Source organism: Phascolarctos cinereus, unplaced genomic scaffold, assembly GCF_003287225.1.
Source record: "Phascolarctos cinereus isolate Bilbo 61053 unplaced genomic scaffold, phaCin_HiC Scaffold_4;HRSCAF=312, whole genome shotgun sequence".
Taxonomy (NCBI): Eukaryota; Metazoa; Chordata; class Mammalia; order Diprotodontia; family Phascolarctidae; genus Phascolarctos; species Phascolarctos cinereus.
This window is the reverse complement of record NW_027555847.1, coordinates 395,374,085-395,390,512: the sequence shown is the minus strand read 5'-3', so window position 1 is coordinate 395,390,512 and position 16,428 is coordinate 395,374,085. Positions and strand designations below refer to the sequence as shown.

Here is a 16,428-nt window from a genome sequence, read left to right as displayed (position 1 = left end):
TACTCTTTGTCATCTTGTAGGCTTTAAATGAATTCATAGATTTCAAGCTGAAGAGCCCTCAGAGCCCACCTAATCCAAATCTTTCATTTTTTAGGCGACTAGGAGGCATAGTAGATAGAGCACTAGACCTGGAGTCAGGAAGGCCCAAGTTCAAATTCTGCCTTAGAAATCATTAACTATGTGACCTTAGGCAAATCACTTAACCTGTTTGCATCACTGTCCCCATCTGTAAAATGGGGACAATAATAGCACCCACCTCCCAGGATTAGGATACTGGTTAAGGATAAAAAATATTCAAAAATTGTTTTGTAAATCTGTTTTTTTTCTCTTAGAGGAAACCTCCATAACACTTTTATTAAATTATTGCAGCATCACAGATTTTCAGTCTAGTCAAAACCATAGTTATCTCTGGATGGGGCTCACCTTTGTGGAAGCTTCTTCTGGGTCAAATAGCATGGGAGAGAGGGCAGGGGGGCAGTCTTCCCATACTCTGTCCTGTGGCAGGTTGTCAGGAGGAGAAGGGCTGATGGGGATGTTTACTATTATGTAGGGTCCAGTACAGAGCAACAAAGAGTCTTAACCACAAGTTTTTCTAGCTTCTTCCAACTCTAGTAGTACCACTAAGGGCCATTATTATTATACAGTCTGTTCCTGGGGTAGCTTTCTCCTCAGGAAGAGAGGTCCAGGCCCAAAGGGAAGACAAAAATAGTTTATAAAATGTGTGGCCTTGAGGACTCACAGAGTCCAATTATCCACCAGATAAGTTTCCTAGCTTCTTCCAACTCTAGTAGTACCAACAAGGACCAGGATTCCCAAAGTCTTAATGGAGGAAGAGCTAGGGATTTTCATACAAGGAGAGGCCTGGCCACTGACAGCTTGCCACTGGGTTAGTTAAGACAAAGCTGCCTCCTTTGACAGCTTTTCGTACAGATGACCCTCAAAATCTGGCACCTCCTAAAGTGACAGGGGTCACAGAGTTGACATAAAACTGGTTCCATTCTCCACTGCTCAGGCAATAGAGTCAGGCTTTCTCACATGATGGAAGGGCTGAGAAGGGACTGTCAGGATGAGAAATTTGAAACACATTTCCAGTTTGTAGATTCTGCTGATGCCTCAATTGTCTTGGGCCTCAAAGTTGTTAACAGCTACTGTTGCCTGCAGAAGATGATCCTGGTTACCACCAAGATTTCCTCTGATGACTTGGCAGGCTGCTGAGTCAGAGCTAGTCAAATGAACTGGCTGCTTAGCCTGCTAGTCTGAGGGATCCACATACCATGCAGGCCACGGAGGCCCTGGGGGGCCTCGAGGGAGCCACCCACAGTGTGGGGAGGGAGGGGATCGGGCCCCCAAGGCCCAGGGACCAAGGGCCAGGGCGGGCCAGGCCCCCGCCCGGGAGGGCCCAAAGGCACATCCGCCTCCTGCGGCGCCTCGAAAGCTTGTCGTAAATCTTAAGGTAGTATATAAATGCTAGCTATTATTATTCAGATTAGGAAACTGAGGCCCAGTGATATTGAATGCTTTTCGTGGGTTCTCTGACTCCAAATCCAGCATTCCCCTGCACCATGACAGCATATCAAAGGTAGATTTTGAAAAGCCTGGAATTGACTCCTTACATACATAAACTGTGGAAGTGCCCAAGAAAAATTGCTTAGAGTATCTGTGTCTGCCATTAGAGGTCTTAAATATAGATTCTACCTTGAGTAATACAGGAAAGAATCCTTTCAGGCTAGACAATTCAATATTGGGCAAATTAAGTTTATCCATTTTTTTCTTTCCTTTTTTTTTTAAGGCAATTGGGGTTAAGTGACTTGCCCAGGGTCACACAGCTAGTAAGTGTCAAGTGTTTGGTCTGAGGCCGAATTTGAACTCAGTACTCCTGACTTCAGGGCCGTGCTCTATCCACTGCGCCACCTAGCTGCCCCAATTTATCCATTTTTAAGAATTGCCTTCAAACCTCCTTATTTTTTTTTTGTCTGAATCTGTGAACTCATCAGTATAGAAAACTCCTGGTGAAGAATTCCCCTCCATCAGTGCAGATCAGCAACTACTCTACAATTTATAGCCTTAGAAAGTTTCCTGGTTAAGTGACTGACCCAGGGTCACCCAGACAGTGGTATCAGAGATGGGTCTTGAATCTAGGGCATCCTGACCCTCAGGTTTTTCCTCTACCCTCTATGCTGCCTCTTGAATGTCCTTCAAACATCTTAAATAAAAGTCAATTTAAAATGATTTGGTAAAGTTTTACAAAACAGGTATCATTCCTTTCTAAAGTGTTCATTTGGTGTTTTCCCCTCTTTATGCACAAGCCTCCTGTTGATGGAAGAGGTATCTGATAGGAAATAGCCCTTAAGTAGTGCATTCATCTGACTTATTGTTAGAAAAACAGGATAGATCAGTTAAATTGCTGGTACTTCCCGAAGGGGGGAAAAAACTTCCAAGTTCAGTTTGGTTAGAAGTCATTAGGTGTTTTTGGATGTTATGCCTCAATGTTTTGCTAATCCCCTGGGTCAGGATATTTCAAGAACATTCTACAATAGTGTTTCCACTCCATGCTATTTATATTAGAACAGTCCGCCTCTGCTTTTTCCCTTTTGCTTTTCTTAGGTCTTTAGAGACTAACAAAATATAGCAGAAAAGACTGGGAAGAGGCCATTAAGAACAAAGCAGGAAGCCTTTTGCTAGAAGCTCCCTTTCAACGTGTTAGAATAGAACATATTGGTTCAAGAAACAGGTCATGATGAAAATGTTTTGTAACCCAATGTCAGGTTGTATATTAACAAATGACCACCCACACCTGTATGTGTTAGTTATTTCCTACCCTAAATGTTCACTCGAATTACACAATGATAATAATGGTACATGGCATTTATAGAGCATTAATTATTATCCCCACTTTACAGATTAAGCCACTGAGGCTGAGGGGGTTTAAGTGGGGCCACACAGCTAGTATCTAAGATAGGATTTGAACACAGCAGGATTTAAACATAGGTCTTCCTAATGCCAAGCATAGCACGCTATCCACCGTACCCACAAGCGGCCTATGCTGCAGCTGCAGCTAAGCTGTCTATATAGATAGGACCCAAATAAATAACAGAATCCTCTACTTCTCCCTGAAAGAAGGGCTAAGCAGTACAATACCTTTATCAATTGGAGCATGTGGACTGGTGCTTAGTTACCCATCACTATAGATGATATTTACAATGGTTGATTTAGACCTGATGTACAGAAGATTCTTGTTTGGGTACTAGCTGTATTATATGCCTGTGAGGTCCCTTTTAGATTCTGAGTTTCTGTGATAATTTGTTGACATGAAAATCTGGGAGAATATAGAAATTCCATGGGATCTTTCCTTCTACCTATTTGATAATATTATTATTTGACATATAGAACAACAGATTGCCTTATAAGCTGAGATGGAAGGATGTCATTGGCCTTTTCCCACAGGGTACCCCATGGAGAAAGGTCCTGCTACACTGAGACTTGTTGGTATATGAATATATGCTTTATCATAGGTAGATAATTTTATTTTACATGTAGTCACGCAGAGGCAGCTAGATGGCTCAGTGGATTTAGTGCTGGGCCTGGATTCAGGAAGACTTCAGGGTCAGGACCAACCTCAGACACTTACCATGTGTGTGATCTTGAGTAAGTCACTTAACTTCTGTTTGCCTAGGAGGTAGATAGGTGGTTCAGTGGATAGGGTGCTGGGCCTGGAGTCAGGAAGACCTGAGTTCAAATCTGGCCTTAGACACTCACTAGCTGTATAGCCCTGGGCAAGTCACTTAACCTCTGTTTGCCTTAATCCACTGGAAAAGCAAATGGCAAACCATTCCAGTGTCTTTGCCAAAGAAAACCCCATGAGCAGTGGGGTTCATGGGGTCACAAAGAGTTGGACATGACTAAAGGACTCAGCAACAACAAAGTCATAGGGAAGAGAGGCTGGAAAGACACAGCTCTCCAAATTAGTGTGAATGTGAAGTTTTATAAACCACATATTTAATAAATAAATAGGGCATGAGTTTCCCTGAGCTCTGAAGAGTGATAAAGTTAGATTTTATTTTATAGGAGTGCTAGAAATCCTTATCCTATTTAGCTTCTGGATCCCCAAAAAGAGGATTATCCACATTTGAAGGCTCCTTGTATCTGATTTAGAGTGTCTACCTGGCCCAAACTTTGAAGTGTAGTTCTCAATCCCAGCAAGATCAAGATAATGGTTCCTTCTCTCGGTATTTTCATCAACACAGTACTGCTCACGCACGGTGTAATGGTGGTGGTCATTGTTTGGCCTCCTGTGTGGGTAGGAAATGAACAGGACACAAATATATTAGTTACAAGACAAAAACCATATTGAAGTAAAAACCTGTACACACACATCCATAATCCCTCCTTAAGTGTCTGTAAGAGGCTGTGCGATAAAGTGGAAGGAATGTTATTGTTGAACTCAAGAAGTCTGCTTTGAAATCCCAGCTCCAATATTTATTATCTGTGTGACCATCTTCAGTTCACTTAACCTTTTTGAGTTCTATCTGTCAGATGAGGATAATGACATTTGCACTACTAACTGTGCAGCTACTGGGTGGGGAGTAGAGAAGAAGGGTTTTCAGAAACTTAGAGTGCTGTATAAATGTGATTTACTACGATGATTATTTCATTTATACTTAAAGGATAACAGAGGGCTAGTTGAGGTGTTAAGGCATTATGGTAATAATAGCTTGCATTGAGATGGGTTAATTTTGAGAGGTAAAATGATCACTTAATTAGTAAGTAGTAGAACTGGAAAAAAAGAACTACAGTCAAGTCTGGCACTCTATAGGCAACGCACAAGTATTCATTAAGCACTACTACATGTGTGCAAGGCACTATGCTAGGTGCTGTGTTTAAAAAAAAAAGTGAAAACAGACCCTGCCATCAAGGAGCTTATATTTGAATGGGGGAAACAGTAGATATGTGTAGAGGTATACACAAGGTACATACAAAGTAAACACAAGAAAACATTACAGGGGAAGATAGGAGTATCTGGGGGAATGAGGAAAGGTCTTTGAATCTTGAAGGAAGTTGGGGAATCCAGGAAGTAGAAATGAGGAAGAAGAGCATTCCAGACATGGGAGACGAAGGCACACACATGGTAAATAGAACGTTATGTCTCAGGGACAACAAATAGGCCAGTACAACTGGATCACAGAGTGTGTGAAAGGGAATAATGTGTAAGAAAATTGGAATGACATGAAGGGGCCACACTGTGAAGAACTTTAAATGCCAAATGGAGCGATTCATATTTGATAAGTAATAAGGAGACTCATGAGTTTATTGAGGAGAGAGGTGACATTGTTAGACATTCACTTTAGAAAATAACTTTGGCAACTGAGAAAAGGGTAGAATGGGTTGAGGCAGCCAAGGCAGGTAGACTAATTAGGAGATTCCTGTAATAATCCAGGGAAGAGGTGATGGGAGTTTGAACTAGAGTGGTCATGGAGAGAAGGGGAGAAATACAAGAGTATGTTATAGAGCTAGAAATGACAGGATTTGGCAACTGATTGGATATGTGGAGTGAGTGAGTATATGGAGTCAAGGATGATACTGAGATTGTGACCTTGGGTGACTGGATGGTGGTATATAGTAGTAATAGGGAAATGTGGAAGAGGCATGAATTGGAATGGGGATGGGGGAAGATAATGAGCTCTACTTTAGATATGCTGATTTTGAGATGTCTATGGGATATCCGGTTTGAAATGTCTAATAGGCAGTTGGAAAAGTAAGATTGACGCTCAAGAGAGAGACAAGACCTGGGATAAATAAATAAGTAGCTGGATAAATAGAGGCTCAAATAGAGGGCCACTGGGGGATCAGTGATCAGTGTGACATAGATGCAGATCCAGCAAAAGGGACTTAGAAGGCACATCAGAGAGGTAGGAGAAGATCCAAGAGAGACCAGTATCATGAAAACCCAGATAGGAAAGAGTACCCAGTGGAGAAGAATATCAGCAGTGTCAAATTCTGCAGAGAGGTCAAGAAGGATGAAGAAAGGGCCATTAGATTGGACAATTAAATTAAGATCATGGGTAACTTTGGAGAGAGCAGTTGAAGTTGAATGATGAGGTTGGAAGCCATTCAATGTAGACAGCTTTCTCGTTTCAAGTTGAAAAGGAGAACAGAGATACAGGACAATAGCTAGCAGAGATAGCAGCATGGAGTGAATATTTTTAAGGATGAGTGAGATTTAAGTGTATTTAAAGGTAGGAGGGAAGGAACCAGTAGACAGGGAGAAAATGAAGATTAGACAGAGAAGGTATGATAGTGGGGTCAATCAGCTAAAGAAGACATGCAATACTGCCTATAATGGGGATCAACAATTTATAGGAAACAAATCACACGATAAAACTGTGAACACTTTTATACTTTTGGGGATATCATAATAGATTGCTATATCACATTTAAACACTTTAAATGAATAACGCTTATGACAGGAAAAGCAAGAAGGAAGTAAATTATTTAAGGGAAGTATTTTGTATTTCTAAATATGTTTTAATCAATGGGCACACACAGCTGCTCATTTGGGGGCATTCCAAAATGCAAGACTCTCATTCTTTGAAAGAGACTGGTAGTAGTGTATATGCCATCATCCCCTCCTTGAGTTAAGCTTACTGAACACAACAATGAATCAACTACAAAGCTTGTTTTGACTTTTTTTGAAAGGTAGAGAAAAACCAATAGGGCAGGAGGGATTTTGTTTATTCGACTGAGCTTAAGTCAGAAACCATGTGTCCATAAGAAGAATGGAGACCTTAGTTGTTTCACAGGAAGCATAATGAACACAGGGGCACGTCCTGAATTCTCAACATCTATTTCTGGGGGGCATCATCTTTTTAGTGTTGAACTCTTTAGCCTCTCATTGAGTGTGACTTGACCAAAAATTAAAGCTTAGCCCTGTTTGCCACTATCCCTATGACTTTTCCTCATATAAGACGAAGCCAAGGCAACTTCTGGTCAAAGGAGTACAAACTCTTCAGTGTCTTACCTGACGTGAGCAGATAGTCTCTTGTCTGCAATCCTCATTTCTTCAGGGTGCTCTCCTTCGGTTTTACATCGAATAGCTTCTCGATCTAAATGACACATAATTAGAACTTTGAAACAGTGAAAAGGGACATGTGTCAGTCCACCAACACACCCATATATTGAGCACACTTACCTGGATGTCCCTCCTTCCTCTTGCTGGAAGGTTCTGGGCTCACAGTCAGTTTCACCCGGAGTGTCTTGCTGTTGGTGGAGGAATGATTGACTGAAGCATCTACAACTTCATAAATGGTGTGCATCAAGCTGGACATGTCCTAGTGTAAGGATCAAAACAAGAGAATATCAGTATCCAGAATTAATGAACATCTTGTTTCCAAAACTAAGCAGCTAGATGGTGCAGTGGATAGAGCACTGCGCTTGTAATTAGAAGACTAATCTCTGTGAGTTCGAATCTGGCCTCTACCACTGATAGCTGGGCAGCGACCCTGGGCAAGTCACTTAACTTTGTTCACCTCAGTTTCCTCATCTGTAAAATGAGTTGGAAAGAAATTGGCAAACTGCTCCAATATCTTTGCCAAGAAAACCCCAAATGGGATAACAAAGAGTTGTACATGACTGAAATGACTCAGTAACATTATCTCGAAACAGCTTCATGTTAATCAAACAGTGAACTCATGCACACACTCCCCATTTTGTGTTTCATTTTCACTTCATTGAAACAGCTCTGACAGAACTCTAGCATCATCTATCTAGTAGTCAGGGATAGAATTTCATCTTTGTTGTAGCCTTGAGTTTAGGTCCAGCAACTCCAGAGAAAAAGGAAGTATTCTCATTGCTGTTGGAACGACATATCCCCAAATGACTGAAATTTCAAACAGATTTTGGTCTCAACACAGGTTTGTTTTTTTCTAATTCCTAGCCCAAACCCAAGTTCTAGATGCCTAGTTCATTTAGGAGGCTGGGGTGATCACTTTAAAGTGCTTTAGCCTTCTGAAGCTGGGGAAAAAGAGATAGAAGGACCTTCAACACATGCCACTGAACTCATTGTGGGTCATTGCAGGGCCCTGCTAGTGGAATCATCGCTGTCTGAGTAGGAAATAGAGCAGTGCATCGTCAAAGGAGGCCCCTGGTATGGGCAGATTATAGGAGAGAAAGAGAAAAAAGCTGGCTAAGGCAGCTGTTGTGTTAGGGTGTGTTTGGGATGTCTTTTGACTATACTAAGGGCAGCGAGGTGACTCAATGGATACTTTGGTGAGCCTAGATTCAGGGAGACCTGATTTCAAATCTGGCCTAGAAACTTGGTAGCTATGTGACCATGGGTAACTCACTTAACCTCTGTTTGCGTCAGTTTCCTTTTCTGTAAAATGAGGACGATAGTAATTGCATCTGCCTCTCAGGGTTATTGGGAGGATCAAATGAAATAATAATTGTAAATTGCTTAGCATGGTGTCTGGCACATAGTAAGTGTTCTATTAAATGTTAGTTATTATTATATTATTGTTGTTGTTGTTGTTATACATCCAGATCTTGGTTGATTCTGACCAATCCCTGTGTACAAGGGTATAGTCTGTTCTTCCAAGTGGTCAGCCTATTTTCCTGGTAAAAACAAATATTACCTCTTTGGTTACTTTTCCACTGTTGTCAAAATCATATAGGGTAAACGTCCATTCTTGACGATTGTCATCCTCCACTGAGACGTCGCACTGAAGTTCCTGAAAACAAGTATTTCTTTTTACCAAAAACCAAAAATCCTCAATAGAATATATGACATCTTTGCCATATGTAGCAAAAAATGGGAGTATGTTTCTGTTCCACAATGGGAGGGAGGAGGAAGCTAACAATTTCTCCCATTTATTTTATGCTATGCATATGTTCGTATGCTTTCTGTTGGTCTGGCTTTGTGATTTTGTTTAGTTATAAACAAATACCTAGCTAGTTATGAACAAATACCTAACTTTAAGCAGATATTATATATAAAAATCCAAATTCACAAAACAGATTAAAAGATCATTTGCTTCCTTTAGAGTATTTTAATGAAGTTATTCCATTTATGAAAATTCATTTGGCATTAGGTGGCACAGTGGATAGATTGCCAGTCATGGAGTCAAGAAGACTCATCTTCATGAATTCCAATCTGGCTTCAGATGCTTATTAGCTAGGTGACCCTGGGCAAGTCACTTCACCCTGTTTGCCTCAGTTTCCTCATCTGTAAAATGAGCTGGAGAAGGAAATGGCAAACCACTCCAGCTGGCTGTGACTGAAATGACTGAACAACAACAACGACACTGGACTGGGTGAAGAGTTTGGGTCAAGACAATTTGGGTCGTGTCCTAGGCCTTCCACTTACTGAGAGAACCTCAGTTTTCTCATTTGTAAGAAGAGGGTGTTAGATTAAACGGTCGCTAAGATTTCTTCTGGGCCTTGATATCTATGTTTTTTTCAGAAAATGTCTCTTCCATGCAGTGAAGCATACCTGCATGGGTTTTTTGTTAGGGCAAGGCCTTTAATCATTTGTAGGAAATAACGTTCAAGGTCTGAAGGAAGGTCTTTAGTGCTTACAATTTAATCTTGATATTACTTTAAGTAAGAACTTTAAATACTGCAACAGAAAAACCTTCCTTGTTTGTGGCCAAAGCTGTTTGAAAAGACCTTAGAAGCACAGCACTTCAGAGAAAATAGTGCGCTAAATCCTTCTCCCTTCTCATTCTGGGTGGGGGCTAATATTTCAATTTATCAAGTCTAGAATGAAGAAAACCCCCTTTCTGACCCTCTCTTGGAGTTTCTACTTGGGCTATGTAGATTCATGTGTTCTAACGTTATCACTGAGATCATCATTCCCAACTTGCAGATGGAAAAACTGAGGCTTCAAGAAGATTAAGGAAGTCATAGTACGGAGAAGAATGGAGAAAAGGGGACTATGACTGTAACTCCTGCCCCTGGGTGACACACTAATGTTCTCCCCAGCAGTCTATTGTGTACACTGCTGATAATGCCAAGAAAATGGATTATCTGTCACATGATATAAAGTTAATAAATGAGCATTTGAATTTAGAAATGGTAGTGGAAGAAGGAAAAGCAACATACTTTCATTCGTCTCTACCCCAACTGTAGGTTACCTTGCATAATTATAACTTTTTATTCCAATAATACCAAATATATTACAATAGGTGCCTTGTGCGCAAGCCAAGGAATTCTAAATTGTTTGCTAAGTTTACTTTATATCACTTCTGTAGTGCAAAATGTGCAAAGCCAAGCAAAATACTGAATTTTAAAAAAATATTTTAATGCAATGCAAAACAATTTTAGCCTTATTAGCAAAATTCCAAGGCAGGATACTGTGCCCCCTACAAACCTGCCAAATTTAAAGTCAATTCCACCACATTTTAACACACTGTAATTTGCTAGAGTATAAAAGAGAATTTCGTTCCTGAAAAGTCAAATTGGAAGCCAAATTTGAGGACTAATATGTATTTTAAACACACTCAGGACCTGATGAACTAATGTATAGAGAAAGAGACATAGTACAAGTAAAACAGATAAGGACACAACATACATCAATATTTAACCGCTTCTTCCCCATTCCACGGTTTATGTCTTTATTCGCAATTTTTTCTCCATCTTCTAGATTAAAAGGCTGTATGTAACTTTCACATCCTTCTACTTTCTCAGGAGGAAGGGCAACTGTGGAACCAAAAGAAAAACTGGTCAGAAGAGTATCGAATCTCTCTGGTTTAGTTAGAGTATTCATAAAGGATACCAGGGGCCAAGGAAGGACCACCCTCATAAAGATTCTAAGGGTGTATGGTTGGACCAGCATATTCAGAGTCAGAGTCAGAAATATGGATCTGCCTACTCTCTCTCACTCTCGTCCTTCAAGGCCAGACTGTAGGCTAGGGAAGAGTAAGGAAAAGAAAGGTTTTCCTTCAACCTCCTCTACCAAATAGCTTTGATTGGTTATTTTAACAAGACAATAAAGATCTTGTTGGGGAATAAATGGTTCATTGCTGAGTAGATGGTATCAGAAAGAATGGTGTCAGCCTATCAGTAGAATCTTTTCATCCGCACCGAGGGATATGATCTTGTCTTTCATGGTGTCTCCTCCAGGGTAGTAGAGAACGGAGTTAGGAACATAAAGAGTAGAAAAGGGAAACAAAATGGCAGGTGGGCAAGGCAGTATTTACCAACTCACAAGAACCCCATGAATGATCACAGAGCTTTTGTAACTTTTTTTCCTCACTCCTCATTCCTTCCATTTAGGGGTGAGTTACTCACCCCTTCCAATTTAGGGTTCATATTGAGAGATCTAGAGTAGAATACAAGGAGTACTCTAGAACATAGAGTAAGAAGATTTGGGTTCAAATCCTGGCTCTACAGCTTATCAGCTGTGGGACCAGGCCAGTCATTTAACTTTTCAACACTTTAGTTTGCAATTCTTTAAAAAAAAAAGTTTTATTGTTACCTTTTGTTTTTGTGCCACAGTCGTTTGCCTTTGACCCTCCTCATCCCAAAAACATCCTAACAAGCAAAAATCCCCAGCAAACACTTAAGCACGGCTGACGTAGTAAACATGTTTGATGTTATAGGTCCCATTCAACATCTGTTGAATCCCACCTTTATACTGGGAGGAGGAAAGTGTTGCTTCTATCTACTTCCCAGGGTTTTTATGAGGGTCAAATTTTATAAAAAAAATATGTAAAAGTGCTTTGTAACTATCAATTACTATTCAAATGTAGACCACTGTTATTGTTATCACACGTTGTCCAAACTTATAAAAATCAAGAAAATTATTCTTGTACAATGTAGGCAAAATTTTGATTCTCTGAAAGTTCAGATTTATGTGTATAAACCTGTAAGATGTGGGGAAATAGTAAACACTTAAAGCATGTCGTAAGCTGCTTTTGAAGAATGCATTACTTGAAATGAAAACAACAAGGATGTGTGTAGAAAAAAGTTGGTACTAAATGCTAGTGAGTTTAACATCTTTAAATTGCAAACACTCTGTATTTTTAACCAAGGCATCAGTCCCAATTCTGCTTAGATTTAAATGTAGGAATGCTGGTTATTTGAAAAGCTGATGAAGGTCTGCATCTCAATCCAGATTTCCAAAAGGCTATTAATGCTCCCTCTAACTTTGGAATACACATGTGGATGTTTTTTTTAAAGTACTGGACGGGAAAGTGGACTTTTGAGTATTCTCCCTAGCCATAGGAGCAAGATTATATACTTACCCTCCAGGGGGCATTGGTCCTCCCGAAAATGTCCCTCTTTCAGTTCCCCATTCAGTAGCTCCTGCAGGGAGAACAAGGACCAGCTGTAAGTGAATATGCAGGACTTCAGCTACAGCCCCAGTGAAAACAAACAGTTACAAGCAGAAGCATTTCCTACATCTAGAGTTCTGAGATGTGAGATCTGGGAACAAGTCCCATCATATGAACCGAACATCTGCAAGGGCTATTGTGTTACACTGTCTGGGTCCAAAAAATTTAACAACTGCGAAATCCTTTATGCCTCATTCAAGTTTCAGATTTTCAGAAGTCAAAATACCACACGTAGTCTATTATATCGTCAGATTTCATTGTGACAGTCTTTATGACAAAAATAGGTTTGCTCAGAACACGATGGCTGACATGTCAAAGGAGGCAATTAGACGAAACGCCGGTGAAGAAGACACAAATGGCCTTCACTCATCTTTGCACCAAAATAAAGAGCTTTGCACTCTGTCAGCCCCAGATTCTCCATGTCGGCCACACATTTATCTCTCATCTGACGACACTGATAGAACACGTCTGAAGATCCATTGCTAAGGGAAAGAAAGAGAGAGATGGAGAGAGGTGGAAAGAGAGGGGGAGAGGTGGGGGAGAGAGAGACAGAGACAGAGAGAGAGAGGAGAGAGGGAGAGAGACAGAGAGATAGAGACAGAGAGCCACACAGACACAGAGAGAAATACACACACACACACACACACACACACACACACAGAGTAAGTTTTGGCAGAAAGTTCGGCCCCCTTCCATCCCTGACCCTGCTGATGACACTTTCTTCTGGAGTGGAATGTAAGGAACTTAATTATCCTGCTCAGTGATGCTGTTGCCATGTGCAAATCCAGAGCCAGTGAATTTCTTAGGGCAAAAGTTGCCTCTTGAGTATGAGGAGATGAAAGGTGAGCCCTATTGTGGATTTCTATGAAGTTTCTAAGGGCCGGAGTGAGGAAGCTACTGCCTTGGAGAGTTATCTCTAAATCACTTTTGGCAGCAGATTTCTGGATCAGATGTGGATTCAGGGGAAGACTTCAAACACAGGTGAGTAAAGTTAACCAAAAAACAACATATAAATCTTATAATGACAAACAATAAATTCCCAAATGGTGAAAAGTAATATAGGAAAGTATCATTTTGAAAGCACTCTTAGAAATCTTTACACAATAATAAACAATGCAAGAATCTTGCTTCACAAGTAGCACAGAATTATTGTTTCTGTTTTCACGCAAACCCTAGCTACAAACCCTGTTCTCAATAATAGCAAAGTACTGCTCAGAGGACTGGCGCGGTTCCTTGCTAAGGACAAATCCAGTAAGGGCATCCTTGAAAGTTGCTGGGTAGGTGAGAAACTGATCTTTTTGTTTCAAGCCTTAGCTGAAAATATCTCCACTGGATGGGCACTGGCCTCTGAAAATGTGCCATCTCTCTCAGGTTGTTTCAAAGTGAATAATTACTGCGCTTGCTTAACTGCTTCAGACATTGCTATCATAATTCCTACAGTTTTATTATTTCTTCCTGACAAAGAGCTTTATCCTGTGTAACTCGAGAAACCTCCTAATCTCCCTTTCCGATCTTCTGTGTGGCTTAAGTCCCAAAGCATCAGTGGCGCTCCGTAGAATCTGTCTTGGGCAGGGGGCCAGAAGGATTTACCCCAGTGAGGGTTTCTCAGTTCTCCAGCTGCCTCCCTGTCGGGGTATTGCATCATGAAAATGGTTTTATCTCCAGCCAGATGCCCATAAACTGCATGCTGCCCACAGATGGAGGTAAATAGCCAGGGATCCCTAGGTCCCTCCTGTGAGCAGCTGTCATTAATCAGGGTCCCCAGCAGGAGAGCGGCCAGGAATGTTCCCCAGCACCAGACAGGGCCCTTTCCAGTTGCCGTCTGCTGAGTCCACATGGATGTTTATGAAGGGCCAATAAACCGGAGCAGGGAGGACCCCCCCACAACACCCGCCAAAGCCAGGCTTCAAAATTGAGGCCTTAATAAAATCACCCCCCACAGTAAATTTTGAGTGTGACTTGTTATTTAGTTAACTAGAAGTTACCATATTGATCTATCTCTTAAAAAAAAAAATGAGAGGGGATAGGGGTAAGGGGCGGCAGAACGGTTAACCTTTTCAACTGAAAGGTTAAATTCCAGGAACAGAGCTGCTGCATTAAGGAAGCACCGGCTTTGTGGGTTCCAGGCCAGAGATCGCCTAGTGTATTACCTCACCATATGGTTGGGGTGGCTCTGGGCCTTCACCTTCCAAGGGCTAGCATTCTGTTTTGGAATGACAAGCATTTGTGTTTGCCGAAACGCAATGAGGGAGGCCCATCTCCCCAGAAAGGCAGCCAGGGCTTCTAATAAAAGGAAGTGGCAATCTGCAAGGGTTTGGCAGCTCAATTCGGCCCGGATGGAGGGGTGAGCCCATCCAGGCTTTATGAGGGAAAGCTTGACTCTCTCCTCTCCCGTGTTATGTCTCATTAAAGACACACAAAGCCCCGAACACTGAAATGTTAATGAAATCCATCACCTTTGCAAATGACTGGTTGAGCCTCTGTTTATAGTGAAAGCCAGTTAGGGCTTTATTCTACAGTTACACACAGGGGCTGCCCACAAGCACAGAGAGAGGTCTCTGATCGGCCTGATAGGCACTTGGAAAACAAACAAAAGAATCAGCTGGCTGTTTGTTCCTGTTTTTGCAACATCACTGCCAAGCATCCTTCAGCCGGGCCTTTTACCAGCCTTTTAAGTGATATCGGATTACTCTGAGGTTTTCATTGCTAAGGACCCGGTGACATCAGCCAGATCTTCAGCTCTCTCAACCCACCCCCGCTGGTTGGGGGAACACTACAGATCTTTGTTTCAACCTTTTCCTCTCAAAGAAAACCAGGCAAACTTATCAGACTATCAGAAATTCCACCTTTGGGGACTTGCACATGTCAGTCAGCAGGACTTAAAAGGAAAGACAGCAGACTCCATAGAAAGGTTGAAAATGCAAAGCTGCTTAAAAAAAATAATGAGGTGGCTTTGTGATAAATGAAGAAAATAATTACAAGAGTAACATTTTCCTCTAGATGATGCAACAGCTAAAATTAAACTAAGAAGAAAACCCTCCCCCCACCCTGTCCCCTTCTCCCACAAAGTGTGCAAACGGTGCTTTTACAAAAGTTTGGAGGTAAAAGATTTTCAGCCATTATATAAAATGTTAAGAGGCCCCATTTCTCTCTCTCCCTCTCTTTTTTTGGACGTTGATTTAGCACTCAAATGTCTACACAGCATATTACAGGCATCATCTCATGTAAGCCCAGAGGTGTGCAGGAGCCAGCGTAAACCAGCAAGTGAGAGCCAATTGTTAAATTTTCAACATGAGCATTTACACCTCAGAAGTTGGCAAACACTACAAATTAGACCTTGATTTATTGTTCTGTTGATTGTCCAGACTTAGGAAAAGTGATGGAGAAAATGTTAATAATGCAGATTAAACTTAAAAGTATATTATTCTGGGGCAGCTAGGTGGCACAGTGAATAGAGCAACAGTCCTGGGGTCAGGAGGACCTGAGTTCAAATCTGCCCTCAGATACTTACTAGGTGTGTGACCCTGGGCAAGTCACTTAACCCTACTTGCCTAAAAAAAAAGGTATATCATTCCTACTGCCCCCCTCACCCCAAAGCTGGTTGTTAAACATTTATCAGCACATCCCTATGTGAGGTCCAAAAGCCAGTGGGTATTATTGTTCCCAACAAATGAGAAAACTATGTTTTTAGCCTTACATATGATGATTCAGAGAGAGAGAGAGAGAGAGAGAGAGAGAGACTTTTTTTTTTTGGTGAGGCAGTTGGGGTTAAGTGACTTGCCCAGGGTCACACAGCTAGTAAGTGTCATGTGTCTAAGGCTGGATTTGAACTGAGGTCCTACTGACTCCAAGGCCGCCGGAGCTGTATCCACTGTGCTACCTAACAGCCCCAGGAGAGTGACTTTTCCAAGGTGACATGGCTGCTAATATCGAGAATGCAAAGAACCCAGGTCTTCCTGGTTCTAAGACCAACACAGTAGCTACTCTACCACTGTGGAAGTAATATTGCTCCAAGTGAAAAAGAGGAAGAATAAAAGGAGTTTTCCTTAGATGTATGAGAAGCAAACTTAATAATGGATAGCAGTCAAGGGAAAATGTG

At 41.4% G+C, this 16,428-nt stretch overlaps 1 protein-coding gene across 2 annotated transcripts in view; it reads right to left on the bottom strand.

Moving 5' to 3' along the window:
- NKD2 (NKD inhibitor of Wnt signaling pathway 2) overlaps positions 1–16,428 on the bottom strand; it is a 100,239-nt gene that overhangs the window by 3,485 nt on the left and 80,326 nt on the right. For both annotated transcript variants that reach the window (XM_020985647.2, XM_020985648.2), the window contains exons 4-9: positions 12,240–12,300; positions 10,565–10,692; positions 8,628–8,723; positions 7,187–7,325; positions 7,016–7,100; positions 4,162–4,289 (exon numbers count right to left, since the gene is read on the bottom strand). In XM_020985647.2, the coding sequence (XP_020841306.1) occupies positions 4,162–4,289; positions 7,016–7,100; positions 7,187–7,325; positions 8,628–8,723; positions 10,565–10,692; positions 12,240–12,300 (637 nt within the window). The remainder of the gene's footprint in view (positions 1–4,161; positions 4,290–7,015; positions 7,101–7,186; positions 7,326–8,627; positions 8,724–10,564; positions 10,693–12,239; positions 12,301–16,428) is intronic.